This window comes from Microcebus murinus, chromosome 4, assembly GCF_040939455.1.
Source record: "Microcebus murinus isolate Inina chromosome 4, M.murinus_Inina_mat1.0, whole genome shotgun sequence".
Taxonomy (NCBI): domain Eukaryota; kingdom Metazoa; phylum Chordata; class Mammalia; order Primates; family Cheirogaleidae; genus Microcebus; species Microcebus murinus.
This window is the reverse complement of record NC_134107.1, coordinates 11,558,939-11,577,417: the sequence shown is the minus strand read 5'-3', so window position 1 is coordinate 11,577,417 and position 18,479 is coordinate 11,558,939. Positions and strand designations below refer to the sequence as shown.

Below are 18,479 nucleotides of genomic sequence, written 5' to 3'. Positions count from 1 at the left end.
TCGTGGGTGTCCCCAAAGGAGAAGGGTTGAGGAGGGGCTCTGCAGTGCCTGGCCCACAGCAGGTGCCCTGAAATCTGTGTTCCAGGGATGGGAGGAGGGGAAGGCGCATGGGCACTGGGATGGGTGGGGGCTGCAGCCCCTCCCGCAGGGCTTGGCTGGGGGGGGGTTCCTGCCTGGGGGCCCCTGTGGGAGCCCCCCCAATACAGAGGCAGTAGCAGCAGCAAGTTTAAAGTAGAACTCATCCAGAGGGGCCAGCCGAGTCACCTAGAAACCCAGAAAGAGATGGAGCCTGTTCTGGGGGAGGAGGGTCAGGCAAAGAGGAGCTGCCCTGCAGGCCCCTTGGCCCCAGGCTCTCAGACCCCCAGAGGGAGCCCTGTCAGGCCCTGGCCTTCCTCCAAATCCCCACCCACCGCGTTGGCCACCAACTCTAACCTAGTGAATCTCCTTGCCTTCAGCAGCGGTGGCCCTGTGGGATGTGATTATTATCTCTACTTGGGGCCCAGAGAGGAGAAAGGGACTTGCCCAAGGTCACACAGCATTGTAGGAGAATTTCAACCCTCCAACTTCCTGCCTCCACTCCTTGCCCTTTAGGAGACAAAAAAAAAAAAAAGGGACAAGACTTATGATCATCTGATGCTTGTTGTCTCCCACCAGGCTGCAGAGCCATACCCCTCAGAAACCCAGGGACCACCAGACCTTATTGGGAGAACAGAGCCCTCCAGGGCAGGTATTGGCCTCTGCTCCCACAGGCCTGGGTTCAAGTCCAGCTCTTGCTAGTGTCAGAACTTAGTCCCTCTGTGCCTCAGTCACCTTGTCCAGCAGTTGAAGGTTGTCAGAGAATAAATAAGGATACGGGTGGGAGATGCCACCCCCTCTTCAGGCAGCTGGATATCTGAGTGCATGTGGGCACATTAGGGAGGAAGGAAAAAAGGGCATAGGTCATCTCTGGGGCAGGGGACCCTGCCAGCCTGCACCAGGGCTAGCAGAGCCTGGAGCCAGGGCCTGAGCTTAGGGGGTATGAGGGCAGGGGTATTTCACAGAAGTATTGGGCAATAGGCTGTTGGGAAAAAAAACAGGATGGAAGCCTGTTTCCTGGGCCAGAGTGTCTTCTCCTTACCACCCTTGTGTCTCCAGAGGCCAGAGCAGCCCCCATTAGAGGGCTCCTTCCTTCTCACTTTCTTCTAGCCATAGTAATGGTAATAGGGTTTCTCAGCAAGCAGTAATGGCCGAAGGAAGGCTGCCTTTCTGGCCTTTACCCTCGATTAAGGGAGCAGTCTTGGCCCACAGGACCCTCCCCAGGGCCTTTGCTTCAGGAATGCACTCTAGTGGAGGGTGGGGGTGAGACCTGGGAGGGGTGTGGCTGGGAGGGCACAGTACAACCCAAGGCTGGGAGGATGAGGAGCAAGCACACTCCAGTCAAGAAGGGCTCAGGCTGGAGGTCTTTGGCTGGGCACAGGCCCCAGAGCACTGAGCTCTTTCCCCCAGTGACCAGGATGTCAGGATCATCAGCCTCTTGGAAGAGGCTCAGGGCAGGTGAGTGACTTGCCCACAGCCTCTCAGCCTACTGGGCAGAGTCAGGACTTGAACCGAGTTCTTCCACTCCAAGCTTAAGGTTCTGTGCAGGGCGGATGAGTCTCCAGGAAGGCTGCAAGTCAGCATGCCCATCTGCACCAACTGTTCTCGCGGTGGGTGGCCATGGGAAGGGATGGCATGGACAGGAATTTGGGTGTGCCCTGGGAGTGGAGGAGGTGGAGAGAGGAAGAGTCAGGAAGAGGCCCCTGCCCAGAGAACCCTCAGAGGGGTACCCTGACATTTGGACATGACTAGAGACCTTTACACCATCCCTGAGGGGAGAAGGGACAGGAAGAACCAGCTAAGGGTCAGGGTCACAGCACCTTGGAGGCAGAGCTGGGGCTGGAGGTCCTCACGGCCTGCAGGCCCCACTCTCACAGCAGTTGTTGGGTGTTAGGGGCTATCGAGTGTGAGTGTGTCTCCCCTCTATTCCCAAGGCCCAAATGAATGTTTGGGTTCAAACAGAGCTGACTTGCCCTTTGGATGTGTGTAAAGTGAACCTCCCATGAAGCCAGGCTTGGAGCAGGAGGACAGAGCTCCTAGAGGAGAGGGTGGGTCCTGCCTAATGGAAAAAGCAAGGGTCAGCCCTTCCCTGGCCCCCAGGCTGGCTGAAGGAAGGCTAAGACCAGAGGAAGGGCCAGAGAGGGAGGAGGCATCAGCTCACTCTACCTTCTCCTGGACTGGGTCCTGTGAGCCCACCCCCCACCAATGCTGTCAGTGAGAAGCCCACCTCACCCCTCATTCTCAGCCTCTGTCTTCTCTTTGATTCTTCTCCCCACTATAGGGTAAAGGAGGAGCCTAAAGTCCTGGGTTCAAGTTTGGATGCAGCACCAGATGTGCCACCTTGGAACAATCCCAGCTCTTCTGTGAACCCCACCTGCTGCACATGGCTTGTGCCACCAACATCAAAAGAGAGGGTGTCTGTGAAAGGCTGGAAAGGAAGCACTGCCTCTCAGACCCAGAGACCCTGTTTGGAACACGTAAGCCTGCTGTCCATGGAGACATCCCAGGGAGAGTGGCACAACCTTGCTGGGTGGTGTCCACAGGAGGTGAGGGAGCGGATGAGTAGGGACTTTGTGTCAGGGGTTTGAGTCACACAGCCTGGGTTCAAAATCTCAGCTCCCCTTTTATCTAGCCACATGACTTAATTAACCTCTGTGGTGTAGTAACTGAACTTTCCACGCATTTTCCTGTTTAATCTCTGCCACAAACTACTGTGGAAATGGAGGTACGGAGGAAGCCATTGGTGCTTTCTCTGTCAATTGTTCGATCAACCTAGCAACCTACTATGAGCCTGACATAATTCTAGGTGCTGGGTTCAGCAGGCACCAGGTAATTTGCCCAATACACGTGGGTTTGAAGACCAGGCAGACTCAAGCCTGGGCATCAGCAGCAAACAAAGTTCACACAGGTTTCTGCCCCATGGAGCTCACAATCTAGAAGCAGCAGACAGACAATAAACAATGAATGAGAAAATTTTAAGATGCAGAAAATCAAATGGGGTGAGGGAATGGGATGTACAGTCGGCTTAAGAAAGGTGGGTCAATGTGGTGTGAAGGACTGAGGAGGTGCAGGGCAAGGATCTGTGGGAGATCCAATGAGTGTCCTCAAGGTGGAACCAACTGAGTGGGGGTCCCGATAAACGCTCATTATGGGCCAGCTGTTATTATCACCTTTATTATAAGGAGTCTGGCCTCCCCACTTCCCAGATCTTTGTATACACACGGGTTGCGGGGCGCGGAGGGCCGCACCCAGCGGCGGCTAGCCCTGGGAGGGCGCGCCAACAAGTTTGCGCTTCCGGGCTCGGGCTCCGCGGGGGAGGGGCGGCCATGCGGGCCCGGGCCCTCGAACTACATTTCCCACAATCCCGCTCCCGCGCCATCTTGGCCAGTGGGCGGTGGCTGCCTCGGGTCTGGCCCTTCAGGCCAGCCGGCTGGCTCTACTCACCCCCAACTCGTGGGGGCGTGGGACCCCGCCAACTAGGGCGTCTGGGGACTTGGGCAGCTTGTGACCGCCTTTTGCACTCCTCCATCCCTGGGAGCCTGGTCCACGTGTTGGTCCGCGTGGAGAAGCCCGTTCGCCCCTTGCTGACCAAGGGCCAGAGGACCCAGACATGGGGGCCCCCATGTATCCTCACCAGACCCTCTCCCTACACGTAGTGTCCACTCTCCCCCATTCTCAGATGGCTCCTATTCCTGCCTCAATGAGGACAGAATGAGGAAGGGTCCAAAGAGGACTAGCCTGCAGGTGGGAGCGCAAATTCCAGTACTGGGCGCTTAGAACGCCTGGGTTCGGGTCTGGAAGGTTATTTAGGGGGATGCGGACTACCAGGCCCAAATCCCTGCGGACTAGACCCCCTCCTAGTCCTTGCTTGGGGGCGGGATGGGGGTGAGGGGCCCGTTGCGGGGCTGGCCCTTTAAGGGGGTGTGGTCGGGGGGCGGAGGAAGAGAGCGAGACAGAGAAAGCGGCTTCGGTGGCGGCGGCTCGGGCGGCGGCCGCGGGGGACAAAGGGCGGGCGGATCGGCGGGGAGGGGGCGGGGCGCGGCCAGGCCAGGCCCGGGGGCTCCGCATGCTGCAGCTGCCCCCGGGCGCCCCCGCCGCCGCCCTCGCCGCGGAGCCGCGCGGAGCCGAGCCCCTGAGCTAACCCGAGCCAGCCGCCCGGAGCCAGCCGGCGGGCGTCCCGGAGGCGGCGGCTCAGGGAGGGGCCCGACGCGCGCACGTGGCCCCGGCGGCCGCCATGGCGGACAGCGGCCCTGCGGGGGGCGCGGCGTTGGCGGCCCCGGCCCCCGGGCCGGGCAGTGGCGGCCCAGGGCCCCGCGTGTACTTTCAGAGCCCCCCTGGGGCTGCAGGTGAGGGCCCGGGCGGTGCGGACGATGAGGGCCCAGTGAGGCGCCAAGGGAAGGTCACCGTCAAGTACGACCGCAAGGAACTACGGAAGCGCCTCAACCTGGAAGAGTGGATTCTGGAGCAGCTCACGCGCCTCTACGACTGCCAGGTGTGTTTCCCACCCAGCGCCGACACCCTAAAATCGGTCCCGAGTCGGTCCGCCCGGGAACCCTACTGTGAGCCCGCCTGTCACCGAAGTCAATGGGCGCTCTGCTTCTGCGCGCTCTCCTCTGCACTACCCGCCCCCAATGTATGCTCTTTCTTGTCTGACCTAAGTCACTTCTATCTTCTTCACTGTCACAGACCCTATTTCCCTCATGTCACTCCCCAAGTGAATCTTGGTGTTCTCCAGAAGTGTCTAGGGACAGTCTGGGCCTTGGGCAGGAAGCAGGGGGCTAGCCTGGGCTGGCAATGAAAGGAGGTCTAACCTGCCTAGTGCCAGCTAGCTTAGACCTTGGTTAGAAGGCGCTAGTCTAGTTGGTGGGGCTGTAAAGGGTCGTGGCTGTTCTAATGAGCTAGCCCGAAGTTCCATCTTAGCATGTGGGCAGGCTAGCCCGCTCTCTGGGCTCTGGTTCTCCACCCCATGACTCCCTGGTTGCTCAGATGGTGACTCAGGCCCCCCGGGGCAGGGTGGAAGAGTGGGCTTGCCCTGTGCTGCCTACCCTAGCCCAGCCCTGGAATGCAGCTGGCTTCAAACAGGGTAGCAGCATCCCTGGGGGGTGGCATGGTGGGCACCCCCTCCCTCACCAAAGCATGGGCTCTTTGTTTCCCCTTTACCAGGCCTGGGTCCTTGCCACTGACCCCTCACCCTTCACTTCCTCCTCACTCCGGGAAGCTGTGACAGGTGTTTGGGGGAGGGGAGGGGGCTGTGACGAGCTGGGACAGCTGGCCTCACCGATGCTCATCTCACTGGTGAGATGGGGGGCCCGGATGTTGGGGAGACACATCTGCTGGGTTCCCAGCCCAAGGTCCCCAGTCCTGGCTGTCTGGCCTTGTCTGGCACCCCTAGTGCCCACTGGCAGGGACAGGAAGCCCCCCCCAAACCCTGGGCAATTTGCCTTGGCATGAGCCTGATCTGTTTTCTTCCTCAGAGCAGCTGCCGTTGTCTGCCAGGCAAAGAGGGCTGGGCTCATCCTGAGGTAGGCAGGGACCTCAACCCAAGAGCCCCTCTCACACCCTCTCTCCCAACTCAGGCCCTTGTCTCTCCCTCCTCCCCCACCCCCACCCCAGGAAGAGGAGATCCCAGAGCTGGAGATTGATGTGGATGAGCTCCTGGACATGGAGAGTGACGATACCCGGGCTGCCAGGGTCAAAGTAAGAGAGGGGCTGAGGGGTACCTTGGCTGCAGGGCTGCCTGGAGGCACTGTCCTTAGGAAGCAAGGCTCTAGAGCCTGGCCTTCTTTGGTTTGAGTCAGCCAGCTCTGTGACCATGAGCCTCAGTTTCTGGCAAATGGGGCTAATGCTACTTGCCTAGCCATGTGACTGTGGCATCTCCTGTGCCTTAGGGTGGCCCCAGTCCTTGGAAGTGGGTATAGGTAAACTCTAGGCCCCATTCCTGAGAACTCACTGTGTACTCATCCCTCCTCCCCTTCCCTCAATGCCCTGCTAGGAGCTGCTGGTTGACTGTTACAAACCCACTGAGGTAAGTGGTTCCCCTAGAGGGTGGGGTAGGGGAGCCCAGGCTCCTGTCATTTTGGGGTCTGGTCTCCCTAACATCCACCCTCCTGTCCAGGCCTTCATCTCTGGCCTGCTGGACAAGATCCGGGGCATGCAGAAGCTGAGCACACCCCAGAAGAAGTAAGGGTCCCTGACCCAGGTGAACGGTGGCTCCCACAGGACAATCGCAGCCCCCCAACCTCGTAGCAACAGCAATACCAGGGACCCTGCGGCCAGGCCTGGTGCCATGAGCAGGGCTCCTCGTGCCCCTGGCCCAGGGGCCTCTTCCCCTGCACCCTCAGTTTTCCATTTTTGGGGTTTTTTATTGTTATTAAACTGATGGGACTTTTTGTGTTTTTATATTGACTCTGCGGTGCGGGCCCTTTAATAAAGCTAGGATATGCCTTTGGTGCAGCTAACAGGCTTGGCTGGTCTCTTTTAGGGGGGACACACTGCTCTACTACTGCTGCCAGCTCAGCTTCTCCCCAGGTGACCGCAGGCCTTCCTGAGGGCCACGTAGTCATGGCGATAGCCCAGTGCTGGCTCCCAGACCAGGAGCTGGAAGAGGCTGGGGAGCTGTGGGGGATGGGAGAGCAGTGTTGCTGTTGGCAGGCAGGAACACTGCTTCTTCTCTCTGAGCAAGGGCCACCATGCCATTGAGCCTGGACCCCCAAGGCTCTGCAGTCAGGAAGGAGAAGGGGATGAGGGGTGTGCCAAGGGAGAGGGAAGGCTGGAGCTCCCAGTCTGAGTCTTAGGGCCCACAAACAAACACAGGCTCATTCCTTGGGCTTTAAAGAGTTTTGTTTTTTGTATTTTTTTTTTTTTTTGAACAGTCTGGTCCCTGATGGGGGCCTCTCTCCCCTTGCCCCTCCCCAGTCTGGCTACAGTTCTGAACGTCGCTCGATTTTGAGCAGCTCCACCTCGAACACCAGTGTTGCACCACCTGTAGGGGAGAAGTGAAGTCAGAATGCGAACCAGGGCCACAAGGAGATGGGATGGCTGCAGGAGGTGGGGGGCAAGAAGGTATAATATTACCTGGAATCTTTGGGGGAGCTCCCCGCTCTCCATACCCTGTTGAAGATACATGAAGAAACGGTCAGCTGTGGCCAGGCTCCCTTCCAGCTCAGGCAAAGTGGGGGGGTGTTCTATAGACAGCCAAGCTTCTGTCCCCTCAGCAAGAAGGCCAGAAATGGAGAAGGTGTAATGGAGATGGGAAGGTGATGCCAAAGGCCTGGTAGAGGGCAGAGGGTAGGCACTACAGCCCAGTGTCCCAAGAATCTTGCCCTGTCCTCACTGCTTGGCATCGTCAGACTTGAAAGACACAGGTATTGTGATAAATGGATAGGATGGAGGCCAATGAGGCTGAAGCAGCACTTCACCCTTCCCAATCATACCCCAGCCCTTACACACTTCGGGTGAGGCCTCTTACCCAGCTCTGATGGGATCACCAGCTTCCGCTTTTCCCCCTCACACATCCTGCAGGATAACATGTGCTCAGCAAGTGGCAGCACCCATGCTCCCTACTCGTGCCCCGCCTCTGGGTCTTGCCTCCCACAGCTCACCTCCTGGACCATGGTCATGCACACCCCACCTTGGCCCCAGACTCACCCTAGCAGCCCCTGGTCCCAGCCCTTGATGACCTGGCCTGTGCCAAGGGAGAAGACAAAGGGCTGGTTCTGGGGCAGGCTGCTGTCAAACTCTGTCCCATCTTCCAGCTTCCCCTGTGGGACCATGGGAAAGCCAGTCAGGAGGAGAGGACCACCCCAACCTCCCTCAGTTGCTCTCCCCATCAAGCTGGCCCCCATAGCACTGGTGGTTATAGTCCTTGAAGGGGACAGAGCCCTGGGCAGCTCAAAGCACACTGTCACTGCCTGCTGATGCCCACCTGGAGAGTAGACAGTGAAGGGCAAGGTGGAAGCATGGAGACTGGCTTAGAGGAGAGAGGGGAATTGCCCAAGGTCACCCACCTGGTTGGTGGAGGAACCAGACTTCCAAGTCCTTTCTGGTCCCCAGAAGCCCCACCCGCCTCCCAAAGCTCCACCCCCATCACTCACCGTGTAGTGCATGTGCAGAACATCCCCTTTTCTAGATTTGATGGGACAGTGGTCCACTCGCTTCTTGACCCCAATCTGTAGCTTCCGTTTGCCTTCTGCCCCCGTAGCCGTGGCCAGGGCACTCAGGCAGATGGATAGTACTGTCAGGACCCAGCTCAGCCTCATGTTTCTGCAGGCACAGACCCCGACAGACCGACTGACCGGGAGGAGGGCAGGAAAGGCATGGAACGTGGGCAGGTACCAGAAGGATTCCACCCCACCGTACCTTGCCTGCCCTTGGGGATCCCCTCTTCCCGGGTCACCGCCCTCTCCCCTGGGCTCCACGGCCACACTTACCAGTCCAGACAGAAGGGGGCTTGGCCGAGGACCCCAGCAGCGGGGGTAGGGGGTCAGGGGAGGCCACAGCAGCCAGGGCCCCGCCCCTTTACTCACCCCCAGACCTTCCCTCCCTCCCAGTTCCCACTTCCCCTCTTCAGTTCCCACCCGTTCCTTTACGCAAAGTCCAGACCCTATCTGACTGCGCAGCAGTTGCCCCGACTGGGCGGCCCCACTCACGCCACACCCAGCTGCCCCCGGCCCAGCACACCCACACCTCTGCGGCCGCTGCAGGGGGTCGGCCCCGAGGCACCCACACATCCCCGCTGGGTGGCTCCGAAGAGCCCCGGTCCTCCGGAGGTACCCCCCAGCCCGGCCCTGTGCCTCCGCCCGGGGCGCCGCCCCAGCTCTGAGCTCTCGGGGGTCTCCGGGGCACCCAGACTGGCCCTGTGTCTGCTGGCCGCCGAGCCCGCTCGACCCATACCACCTCTCCGGGAGGAGTTCTCGGCCTACCGCGTCCCCAGGCCCGGCCACCACGGAGGCCGCCCCCGCGTGGACGCCCCGGGCCATTACTTGGGCTTAGCTCTTCGCTTTCCTTGGCCCCGCCCTTTAGTGCGCGCGGTTCCGCCCCTGGCCCTGCAGCCCCGCCCTCGACAGAGCTAGACCCCTCTTCCGGAACCGCAGCCACGCCACTCACCAGCTGAGGGCCCGCCCCCAGCGCCTGCGCTCCGTCCCCTTCTGTCGCCAAACCCGAGACTCCGCCTTCCACCTGTTCCAGCTCCTCCTTCTCGAGCCAGGCTCCGCCCCTCAACCCTTCTAGCCCCGCCCCCAGCCGCCGGGCTCCGCCTTCCACTGGCACCGGCTCGGAGGTCCCACCCGTCTCAGTTCCTCGTCCCGCCCCGAGTCCCAGGGCTCCGCCCCGTGCGGCGTGAGAACCCTCCCCCTGCGGCATCTCCAGACAGCTCCGACCCCCACCGCCAATTTCCTCGTCACCTAGCTCTCGTTGACACTCGGTGCCCCGGCCCGCTTCTGCCCGGTCTGATCCAGCCTGCCCCCTTGTACCCCGGGTGCGCCTAGCCCGGGCTGTGGCCCCCTCTCACCTCCTCGCCGCGCCCCCGGAGTCAACCCCGGTCGTGCTACCGCCTCTGCGCAGGCGCGTCCCCGTCGCTACCAGGCCGGGCCACGCCGCCCTCCCTCATTGGACCGTGCAGAACCCACTCCTACACGCCCGCCGGCGCGGCTTCTTCCCCAGCTCCGCCTTCCGCGCTGCCACGTGACTTGCGTCACTTCCGGCAGAGGTGGTGTGTAAGGGCGACATCCGAAAAGGCCGAAGGTACTTCCGGCCGAAATGACATTAAGGTCAGCTGGGCGTGGGTTCCCGGAGGTGGTCTTGAGGCAGCGTTTTCGTCGCCCCAGCCTCTCACACAGCGCTCCTGCTGGCCCCTGGCCTCCTCATGGCCCACAGTCCTCAGGACTTGCTGTGGGAAGAGTCTGGGCTTCACGGAGACCTAGGTTTGAATTCCAGGGCTGCCACGAATTGGCTGTGTGACCTTGGTAGAATTTGGTGTCCGACATGAGCTTGGTAACACCCACCCCCACAGTGCCCGAGCAGGACCGAGACGATGTGCGGCGCCAGGCCCTGGCCTACAGCAGATGCTCCTGCTTGTTGCCCTCCCTGGCTGCCAGGCCTACCTCCACCTGGGCACTGCACCGCACTGCGCGGCAGGACTGCAATGGTCTGGCTCCGCCCGTTCCCTCCCCGGACTGTTATTTTCTGGCCCGCCAGCTCCCATAAAACATCTGTCAGCTGAGATAATGAACCTGCACTTGAGAAGCAGCTAAGCCTAGGCTGAGGGTTAGGGAGAATGTCTACAGATCCCAGGCCAGGTAGCCATTCTGACTCTGTTTCCTCAATTGGAAAAGGAAGATAGGGTGTTGGCCTCAGAATCGAGAAAGCAAGAGGGTGCACATGAAGCACTATGCATATCTGGTATTGCTCTGGTCTGCCTCACTCTAACTGGCCAAGGGTACGATCAGTGACATCATGGCTGAGAAAATGACTGGAAAGTATTAATACTGTCAGGAACTGTCTCTTCCGGTTTAAACTGCTCCCTCCAACCCATCAGAGAAAGCCTCCAGTAGGGTGGCGGTCTTGAGTTAGCTCCGCCCCTGATGTCCTGCCTCAACGGGTAAAAGCACTGGTGCCAAGGCTGGCCTGTCCACCATGTCACCACTCCAGCCCTGGGCACTGGGCTGCAGGGAGAAGGGTGGACACTGAGCTTGGGCTGGGTGGGACAAGCCAGGAGTCTCAAGCAGCAGCTGAAGAGGGGAGCCAGACGGCATGAAGAAGGTGAAGGCAAGGAAGACTGTTGGGCTGGGATGAGGGAACCCTGTTTCCCAAACCAGGCCTACTGGCCAGAGGCTTGACGCTTCCCCTTGGGAGATAGCACTGAGGTGTGTGGCTTTAGAGTTAAACTACAGGGAGCAAAAAGCAGCAAACACTGAAAGTGCTGCCCAGCAGGGAAAACAGATGTTTTTTCCTATCTTGTGAATAAAATCTTAAATATCTCTGGAGCCCAAGGGCCCCAACCACAGCAGTCCTCTGTTCCCTCCATGTACACACGTGGAAAAATGGTCAGAAAGACGGGCAAAGACAGCCAAGGTCACTCAGCTGATCTGAGTCCCACATCAAGTGCACTGGCCTAGGACACCATCTCCTTCCAGCAAGGAATCCTTGTGACCAGCAGGCACAGACCCCTGCATTGCCTGGGCCCTCCCTGTCCCCAGTGCCCAGTGCTAACAGCATGAGTGACGAGTCCACAATTCTGGATGCCTGGGCTCTGCTGTGGGCCCTGGGCCTCACTTCCTCCATCTGCACGAGGGATTAAGACGAGCTCTGGTTCTCGAAGGCAGTGATGCCCAAACTAGCCAGCCTGGACGGTGACGAATAGTGACACAGGCAGGGACATCTCCTTCCATGTCTTTTATCAGGGTTGGGGGGAGATCACAGTTCTTGTACCAAAGCCCAACCCCATCATTCGCAGAGGTTTGAGGTCTTCTTAGTGAGGGGAGGGAGGAGCAAGTTGTAAGATGTTCACTTATACAGGATGGTTAAAAACTGAGACAGTACCCCTTTCTCCCCTAAGCTGGGATATGAACACTCTTGCTGTGCCTCCAAGTCTCCTCCTCCAACTCTGCCTACCCTGTTAGACGACAGCCTCCGGGAGACAAGGGACAGCAAGGGAGCCCTCTGAGAGGCCCAGGTCCTGGAGCAGCTTCTGCCTGGGCTGAGATCTTGGGGGCTGGACTGTTCTCACCAGGCTCCGCTCTCTTCCCCCACTGGGGTGTGGCCTATGAGGCAAGTGGCCCGCCGAGTCTGAAAAGCAATGTGTCACCTTCGCAGCTTCCGGCACCTGAAGAGAGGAAGGAGTCTGTTCGTGCTGGTTGGAGCTCAGCCCTGGTTCCTCTTGCTTTACTCCCTCCTTAGCTCTGTGAGCCCTATTCTCTCCTGACGCTCGTAGGAAGCCCCCACTGGCCTGGCCTCACCACGGGATGCAGGGGTAGCAAGAAGCACCACAGACAAGGGTTCTGCCATGTCCCCTCACCTCTCGGAGCTCATAAGGTAGAGCAAATGTCTATCACAGGGGCTTCTGGGAAAACCCAAACTTTGCAAATTGGAAAAACAGATGTCACTTCCTCCAGAGATCTCAGACCTCTCAAAGATGAGGTCAGGTGCCCCTCACCACAGCCCTGGACATCCTCTGCTGGCACCATCTCCCCTCTTGTCCCACTCTGCATTAGAACGTGAGCCTTGTTCATGTTGAGCCCAGTGCCAGCAGACGTTTGGTAAATATTTGTTCAACACACTCAATAGCTTCCTCTTCTCTGGCCCTCCTCCCACTGGCAGGCTCACCCTGGACCTGCTCCAGGACAGGGCCTTCATGCCTTCCCAAACAAATGCCATCCGGAAGACTACTCACCTACAGGTGTTTGGGTTGAGCTCTAAGCCCCGCCCCTGGCAACGGAGGAAGCTGCGGCGTCGGCAGCGGCAGCGGCAGGTCCGGGGGTCAGGACGCTGGCGGCGCTGGGTGCAGCGTGGGCAGAGGGGCCTGGGGCTGGAGTGGGATGGGTGATGTCAGCTGGGGAGGGTGCTCCGGGGACAGGGTCCCAGCCCGGAACAGAGCGGGGCTGGGGACGGTGGTGGGGAGTGGCAGCCCTAGGAGGAGAAGCAACATGTCTGGGGTGGGAAAGAAGAGTCTTCCCGGGAGCTGGGGTCAGGGCAGAGCACACAAATTTGGGGAGCAGAGGAAAAGGGGAAGGAGACAGGTGGGAGAAGGAGGAAGGGAGGGGACCACAACTTCCTGACTCACTTGTACATCCCGTTCCCTCCTCAGCTGGAGTGAAGACACTCACCTGTCTGGCTTCACAGCACTGTCTTTTTTTTTTGGTCTGAAAAATAAGAGACAGACAGAGACAAAAAGGAGGAGGATCAGGAAATCCAAGCATCCTACTCTCTTGTCCCAGAGCTGAGGCCTACCCCTGGCTCTATTCTTAGAAACCTGGTCCCCACTGCAGTGAACCACCATACCCGACACCCCCCAAGCTTGGGCTCTGTGAGTTCAGAAGTTGGGCCTGGCTGGCACCTGCATTCACATTGGCTGTGTTCTTCCAGGGACATCTCCCCCAGCTGACTGCTCGGGTACCGGATCATGAGGATCTGTGCTCAGGAGAATGAGAGAGAGAGTGAGGGAGATGGGGAAAGAGAAAGGGGACGCTCCAAGGCTGGAGGGAGAGAAGCTTGCCCAACAGCTAGGACCCTGACCACTGACCCCTCAGCCTCCTGTGCCTCAGTCTCTGGGCTGGCCCCGCCCCCAGAGTGCCAACATGCATCCCAGCCTGTGGCTCCACCTGCCCAGTACCTGCATCCGGACCTGGTGCTGCCCAGTGGGCACACACTCCAGGCCATCGTCAGGGCAGCAGCCACCGCAGCGTTGCACAGTCACACAGCTGGGCACCAGTTGTTTGGCCACAGTGCCCATAAGTTCCACAGTCAGGGGCACCACCACCTCCCGTGGCTGACAGGTAGCACGAGCATACACGTCTATCCATGATACCACTATGGGCAGACGGGACAGGGTTAAGCCCACTCTGGGTCTCCTGTAGCTGCTCCCAGCAGCTGTCCTCCCCAGTCCCTTCCACTAGCCCTCCTTCTGCATCTCCTTTCTGCCCTCCCAACCTGGCTTCCTCTGTCCTGTTTATCCAGATCCCAGTAGCCTCACTGCCTCAATTTCCTCTTCTGTAATATGGGCAGAATAATAGTTTCCTCTTACAGGAGAGTTGCATTTACACAAGATGATGGAACAAGGAGCCTGGAATCAGGGCACATGGCAAACCCTCTTAGTGCTGGCTAGTGCCACGTTAATGTAACCATTACCTTTCTTCTGGTGGCCAGGGGCATCAGGCTGGGAGAGAGGGGCCTGTAGGAGAGAAGAGACCTGGACCCAAGGTGCACTCCAGGAGGGGTCACTGTCCCCAGGGCTCTGCCTTCACATTGGGTGGCTTCACCACCTCTCTGACATCTTTCCAGATTGCTTTGTTCCCGGGGACCTGGGGCCTGTCCTGGCCCAAGACCCGACAGGCACACTCTGTTGGCGGTGTCAAATCTCCAAGCCTCGCCCGGCTTGTTCTGGGGGCTGCAGGTCAGGAGCAGGCACAGTGGGCGCAGAACCAGGTTCCGCGGGCGCTGAGGCAGCTCCGCCCCCGGCGGCGCCCAGAGGACGGGGTGGGGCGGAGGAGTGGCCCTGGGGCTGGGCTGGCGGGCCGGCGGGGAGGGACACCTCCCAGGGGATGCCTGGGTTGGGTCCCCGAGGTGCTCGCGTTGGAGGCTGGACCCCGCGTATCCCCCAGTCGACGACGCTCGGCGCCTCCCCACTTCCGCCAACCTTGAGAGAGGGCACCGCAGGAGGGCGGGATGTCGGGACGCACGTACCTGGGCGGGGGCCAGCTGCAGGAGCGCGGCGAGCAGCAGGCGGCGGAGCAGGGGCCTCATGGTGCCCGCGGGGGCAACGCACCGGGGGCGCCCGCATCGCCCTAGCCCGGCGGCGCAGGGGGCGGCGGCAGCCAGAGCCCCATGGCGCGGGCCCGGGCGCGGCGGGCGGGGGCCGGGCGCGGGGGGCGGCTCCTCCGCGGCCCCCTCCCGAGCCCTGGGCGCAGGCAGCGCAGCGCAGCACAGCGGCGGCGGCCGGAGGAGCCGGGCGGGCGGGCGGCCGGTGGCGGCGGGCGGCGGCGGCGGGGACGGCGGGGACGGCGGGGGGCCGGGCCCGGGCTGGCGGGCGGGCGGCTCATGTGACCCAGACACGCGCTCCCCACCGGGCCGTGGGGCGGGGGCGGGGGCGGGGGCGGGGCGGTGGGGCCGCCGGCGGGGCCCGCCCCTCCACACACCCCCTCCGGCCGCTGGGCTGGGGGAAAGGGGACGCACCGCCCAGGGGGCTGGGCTCCCGGGTCGCCGCCCCAAGAACCCGGAGGTCGGGGCGCTGCCCCAAGGCCGGAGCGAGGGGCGCTGAGCCTGAAGGAGGGAGCAGGACACGAGCTCTGAAAATCACTTTATTGCACGTGTTTTGGGAAGTGGGGAGTCCTGGGAAGGAAGCCAGGAGGGCGCACAGAGCGGGCCCCACCCAGGTGAGCTCTTCAGGTGCTGGTGCCCGGGGTCAGGATCCCAGAGCCTTGGGGAGGCCCGGGTGGTGGTGGCTGCTTCTGCAGTTGCTCCTTCTGGAGCCTGGCTCTGTTGGCCCTGGGGGAGAGAGCACCTGAGAGGTTGGGACAAGAATCCCAGAGGGTGGTGCCAAGGACAGGGAGCAGGGACCAGAATAGAGCAGGGACAGACCTTGCCTGAGCCCGAGTGTCATTGTAAATGGCTGTGATGATCCGATCCTTTTCATCCATAAAGCTACGGTGTATCTGTTCCAACTTCCTGCAAGGGGGTCACAGTTAACCCTGGGACTCCAGTCCCTCCTGTCCCTCAAGTCCTATCTCACTCCACCCCACTCTACCGTCTCACAGCTTTACATCTGTGGGGACCTCATCCCAACCCTGCAGGGATAGGTGGGGAGAAGGACACAGAGTGGCCTGGCTTGTCCGGGGTCCAGTGGCACCCCAAGTCCCTAGCTGTCCTGCTAAAAGTGGTGACAGCAGCTGTGGACATGGCAGTGCTCCTCCCAGGAGACTAGAAAAGCTTGTACCTACGTCTAACTCTATCTCTGAACTGGGCAGCTGCTAGTGGAGGCCACTGGCCTTTAAGTATCTTTGCTGTGGAAAATCCACTTCATGGATGGGGTGAGAAAGTTTTGGGGAGACTGCCAAATGAATGAGGACAGTTGCTAGAGAGGCCCAGTTCCAACACATTTGCTTCTTGTACATGATTCTGGTTGGCTGCAGCCCTCTCTGGCAGCCAGCACCAAGGATTTACATTCAAATGATGAAAAACTGAAAATGAAACATTAGCACTTCATGCGGTGCTGCTTTTACCAAGTAAGGGAGGCTCCAAAGACTGATTTCATGCAGTTCTTAGCCTGAGAAATACAAGAGTGCAGGCCATAGAGTGCTGTGGATGGCAGACCACACTGGGATTCACCTAACCTCCTGCCCTAGGCCCATCAACCCAGGGGAGGACAGGAGTACCTGAAGGCGACATAATGCAGGCTCATGCCTGCCAGCATGAGCAGGAGACAATACCCTACCACTCGCTGGTTGAGTTTATGTTGCTGCTGTCTCGATTCTGGCCCCTGCGGCCTCACACCATGAAACTGGGTCCAGTATTGTGCGTTGGGGGGTGCCCAGGAGCTGCTAGGAGCCAGAGGAAGGGATAGTGTGGTGATAAGCCTCCTCAGGAGACCTGGGTGTGGGAACAAGCTTGGGGGCAGGATGACTGTACCTGTGTGTTTGGTGGGCAGATTTGTGGTGGGCTGTGTTTCCTTGAGACTTCGGGATGCTGGCTGAGCAGAGCTGGTGGTCATAGCTGCGGCGGCTCTGCTCATGGCTGAGCACTCGGTATGCCTCACTCAACTCCACAAAGCGGCTGTGCAGGGTTGGGTTCCCAGGGTCCCGGTCAGGATGTAGCTGGGGGGGGGCAGGACTCCCCTTTATCCCCTTTCCCAGGACTGGTACACCAACAAGGGCTCCAATCATTCCCAGAGGACCTTGCCTAGCCAGTGACCCTCACTCTCAGGGCTGTCCACCCCTCCAGAAGGCCAGAGAGTCAGAAAGCACAGACCCCTGCCCCTTCCTACCTGTCAACCCCCTGCTGTCACCATATGCCCTGGCCCAAAGTCCTCAAGAGCAGGCAAGCCCAGCCCAGCAGACAGGATCCCTGGCTGCCAGCCTTTCCTCCCACCTAGCCAGACCCCTGCCCCTTGAGTGCCTCCCACTCCCTCTGCAGGCTGAAGAGATGTGGCATCAGCCAGAGACACAGGTCTTCTCCTGGGAACTTGTGCTCATATTTCCTCTTCCCCTCTACCCATCTTAGGAGCACTGGTACCTCTTTGGACTTGGTGAAAAACGCTCGTTTAACTTCTTCAGTGCTGGCACCAGGATGCACCCCCAACAGTTCATAATAATTACTGGGGCTGGACCTGTGGAGAGAGTCCCAAACTTGTAGGGGCTGAGGGAACCCAGAGGATACCCCTGCCCTGCCCCTCCCAGCCTCCTTGGGCCACACCCTTCAATTTAGCCACCAGAAGCTGAGGGCTAAGACAGGTCCCAAGACAGATCTGCAGATAGCTCCTTTCTTTTGCAGTGTTTCAGGCATAGTGCAGACCAGGACCTCTCAAAGTGTAGTCCTCACATCCCTAGCATCAGAAATACCTGAAAAACTTGTTTAAAAAGACAGATTCCTGAGCCCCACCCACCTCATTCCTCCAGTTCAGAATCTCCAGAGCAAGGCCCAGGAAGCTGCATTTTTGTACCCCACACCCCCGCCTCCCCAAGTGAGTTATGCACAGTGATGCTTGGCAACTGCTAGAGTTGGGGGAAGAGCATTGCGTTTGACCTGGGCTCAAATTCCTGATCTGCCCCTTAAATCGCTGTGTGATCTTGGGGTTGTCTCTTTACCTCTGATTCCCAGTGTCCTCAGCAGTGAAGGTGAAGGTTACCTGAGCCAAGGCTGTAAGGCACCGGACACAGAGCAGAGACCACAGCTATCTCAGTATATAGGCAACAGAAACCACTGAACCACTGGGCCTGGCCCCCGGAGCCCAACTCACCGCTGCCCGGCGGCCGCTCCGAGGAGCCGAGTAGGAGGGCTGCGGGGCCACAGACGGCCTAGGCGCAGGGGCAGCAGGAGCCGCATGGTGGTGGGCGGGCAGCTGGGGAAAGGAGGCCACCAAGAGTGCATTGGGACCAGGGTGGGGCCAGGCTTCAGGTACCCCGAGGGCAGAGGGAAGGGGCTTGGCTCCGCTTTCTTGCGAAGGAAGATTGACGCAGGCCCGGGGCGGCCTTCTTGCTCAGCAGCAGACCCTCGTGTCCTGGACTCGTCCCCGCATCTGACTGGGGCGTCCGAGGTCCTTCCCCGCACTGGCCTCGGTATCTGAACACCCAGTCAGCGACGCTGGGACCCCCCATAACCGCCTGGGGAGCCCGGGGACGGGGGAAGGAGGAGCCACAACTAGGCCCCGCCCCCGCCGCACTCCGGAACGCCATTTCCGGCGCCTAGCCAGGCCCCGCCTCCCCCCACCCTCATTGGCTTAGGAGCCAAGGCCACTCCCAACAGGCGGGAAGGCGCGGCGACCCCGCCCCCGTGCGGCTATTGGCTTTTGACGCCTCAGACCCACCCACCAAAGTCGCCGCCTGAGGACGTGCGGACTTGCGCGAGCGCCCGCCTGGGTAGCGGCCAGTCAGAGCCTGGCCGTCAGGGAGACTGTGAGTCCAGCTGCCGTCCCTCCGTTCAGCGGACGTGGCTGTTGCTCCGCTCTGCAGCGAGGCCCATTTCACAGAGGTGCTTCT

The 18,479-nt window shown here is 60.2% G+C and overlaps 4 protein-coding genes across 14 annotated transcripts; 1 reads left to right on the top strand and 3 right to left on the bottom strand.

Moving 5' to 3' along the window:
• Nucleotides 1–4,024: 4,024 nt before the first annotated feature.
• On the top strand, nucleotides 4,025–6,533 carry PPP1R14B (protein phosphatase 1 regulatory inhibitor subunit 14B). The gene is given in 6 exon segments (XM_012777922.3): nucleotides 4,025–4,175; nucleotides 4,178–4,284; nucleotides 4,286–4,567; nucleotides 5,689–5,772; nucleotides 6,068–6,100; nucleotides 6,191–6,533. Coding segments are annotated over 6 exon segments (609 nt in total). The 5' UTR covers nucleotides 4,025–4,141; the 3' UTR covers nucleotides 6,260–6,533.
• A 364-nt stretch (nucleotides 6,534–6,897) lies between these two features.
• On the bottom strand, nucleotides 6,898–9,769 carry FKBP2 (FKBP prolyl isomerase 2). 8 transcript variants are annotated; one of them, XM_012777931.2, is made up of 6 exons: nucleotides 9,477–9,769; nucleotides 8,169–8,337; nucleotides 7,723–7,835; nucleotides 7,544–7,590; nucleotides 7,150–7,185; nucleotides 6,898–7,057 (listed from the first exon to the last, which is right to left on the bottom strand). In XM_012777931.2, exons 2-6 carry the CDS (start codon nucleotides 8,331–8,333, stop codon nucleotides 6,996–6,998), a joined length of 423 nt encoding a protein of 140 aa, XP_012633385.1. In that variant the 5' UTR covers nucleotides 8,334–8,337; nucleotides 9,477–9,769; the 3' UTR covers nucleotides 6,898–6,995. The 8 variants fall into 8 exon arrangements, with proteins under 8 accessions (XP_012633385.1, XP_012633379.1, XP_012633381.1 ...); XM_012777925.2 differs by having other exon boundaries at nucleotides 8,169–8,364; nucleotides 9,584–9,769; XM_012777927.2 differs by having other exon boundaries at nucleotides 9,584–9,769.
• Nucleotides 9,770–11,451: 1,682 nt separating this feature from the next.
• Nucleotides 11,452–14,783, bottom strand: VEGFB (vascular endothelial growth factor B). Of its 3 annotated transcripts, none has more exons than XM_012777920.3 (7): nucleotides 14,473–14,783; nucleotides 13,918–13,960; nucleotides 13,403–13,599; nucleotides 13,127–13,200; nucleotides 12,897–12,932; nucleotides 12,464–12,699; nucleotides 11,452–11,896 (listed from the first exon to the last, which is right to left on the bottom strand). In XM_012777920.3, the coding sequence occupies exons 1-6, from the start codon at nucleotides 14,530–14,532 to the stop codon at nucleotides 12,486–12,488; spliced, it is 624 nt and encodes a 207-aa protein (XP_012633374.2). In that variant the 5' UTR covers nucleotides 14,533–14,783; the 3' UTR covers nucleotides 11,452–11,896; nucleotides 12,464–12,485. The 3 variants fall into 3 exon arrangements, with proteins under 3 accessions (XP_012633374.2, XP_012633375.1, XP_075857864.1); XM_012777921.3 differs by having other exon boundaries at nucleotides 12,464–12,598; XM_076001749.1 differs by lacking the exon at nucleotides 13,127–13,200 and having other exon boundaries at nucleotides 12,464–12,598; nucleotides 12,854–12,932; nucleotides 14,473–14,770.
• A 290-nt stretch (nucleotides 14,784–15,073) lies between these two features.
• Nucleotides 15,074–18,181, bottom strand: DNAJC4 (DnaJ heat shock protein family (Hsp40) member C4). 2 transcript variants are annotated; one of them, XM_012777907.3, is made up of 6 exons: nucleotides 17,741–18,181; nucleotides 17,017–17,110; nucleotides 16,414–16,598; nucleotides 16,161–16,325; nucleotides 15,367–15,453; nucleotides 15,074–15,273 (listed from the first exon to the last, which is right to left on the bottom strand). In XM_012777907.3, the coding sequence occupies exons 1-6, from the start codon at nucleotides 17,869–17,871 to the stop codon at nucleotides 15,171–15,173; spliced, it is 765 nt and encodes a 254-aa protein (XP_012633361.1). In that variant the 5' UTR covers nucleotides 17,872–18,181; the 3' UTR covers nucleotides 15,074–15,170. The 2 variants fall into 2 exon arrangements, with proteins under 2 accessions (XP_012633361.1, XP_012633362.1); XM_012777908.3 differs by having other exon boundaries at nucleotides 16,161–16,322; nucleotides 17,741–18,180.
• Nucleotides 18,182–18,479: the final 298 nt, after the last annotated feature.

What these genes read in the sequence shown, in the direction of transcription:
- FKBP2 (XM_012777923.3), bottom strand. Translation starts at nt 9,053, where the DNA reads ATGGCCCGGGGCGTCCACGCGGGGGCGGCCTCCGTGGTGGCCGGGCCT. An exon ending in GAACTCCTCCCGGAGAGGTG is followed by an intron (nt 8,365 to 8,967) that starts GTATGGGTCGAG and finishes CCTCCCGGTCAG; the next exon opens with TCGGTCTGTCGGGGTCTGTG. An exon ending in AGCTCCCCCAAAGATTCCAG is followed by an intron (nt 7,058 to 7,149) that starts GTAATATTATAC and finishes TCTCCCCTACAG; the next exon opens with GTGGTGCAACACTGGTGTTC.
- VEGFB (XM_012777920.3), bottom strand. Translation starts at nt 14,532, where the DNA reads ATGAGGCCCCTGCTCCGCCGCCTGCTGCTCGCCGCGCTCCTGCAGCTG. An exon ending in CACAGCCAATGTGAATGCAG is followed by an intron (nt 12,933 to 13,126) that starts GTGCCAGCCAGG and finishes CTTATTTTTCAG; the next exon opens with ACCAAAAAAAAAAGACAGTG. An exon ending in AGTGCTGTGAAGCCAGACAG is followed by an intron (nt 12,700 to 12,896) that starts GTGAGTGTCTTC and finishes TTCTCCTCCTAG; the next exon opens with GGCTGCCACTCCCCACCACC.
- DNAJC4 (XM_012777907.3), bottom strand. Translation starts at nt 17,871, where the DNA reads ATGCACTCTTGGTGGCCTCCTTTCCCCAGCTGCCCGCCCACCACCATG. An exon ending in TCTGCCCACCAAACACACAG is followed by an intron (nt 16,326 to 16,413) that starts GTACAGTCATCC and finishes TCTGGCTCCTAG; the next exon opens with CAGCTCCTGGGCACCCCCCA. An exon ending in CTGCATTATGTCGCCTTCAG is followed by an intron (nt 15,454 to 16,160) that starts GTACTCCTGTCC and finishes ACCCCCTTGCAG; the next exon opens with GAAGTTGGAACAGATACACC.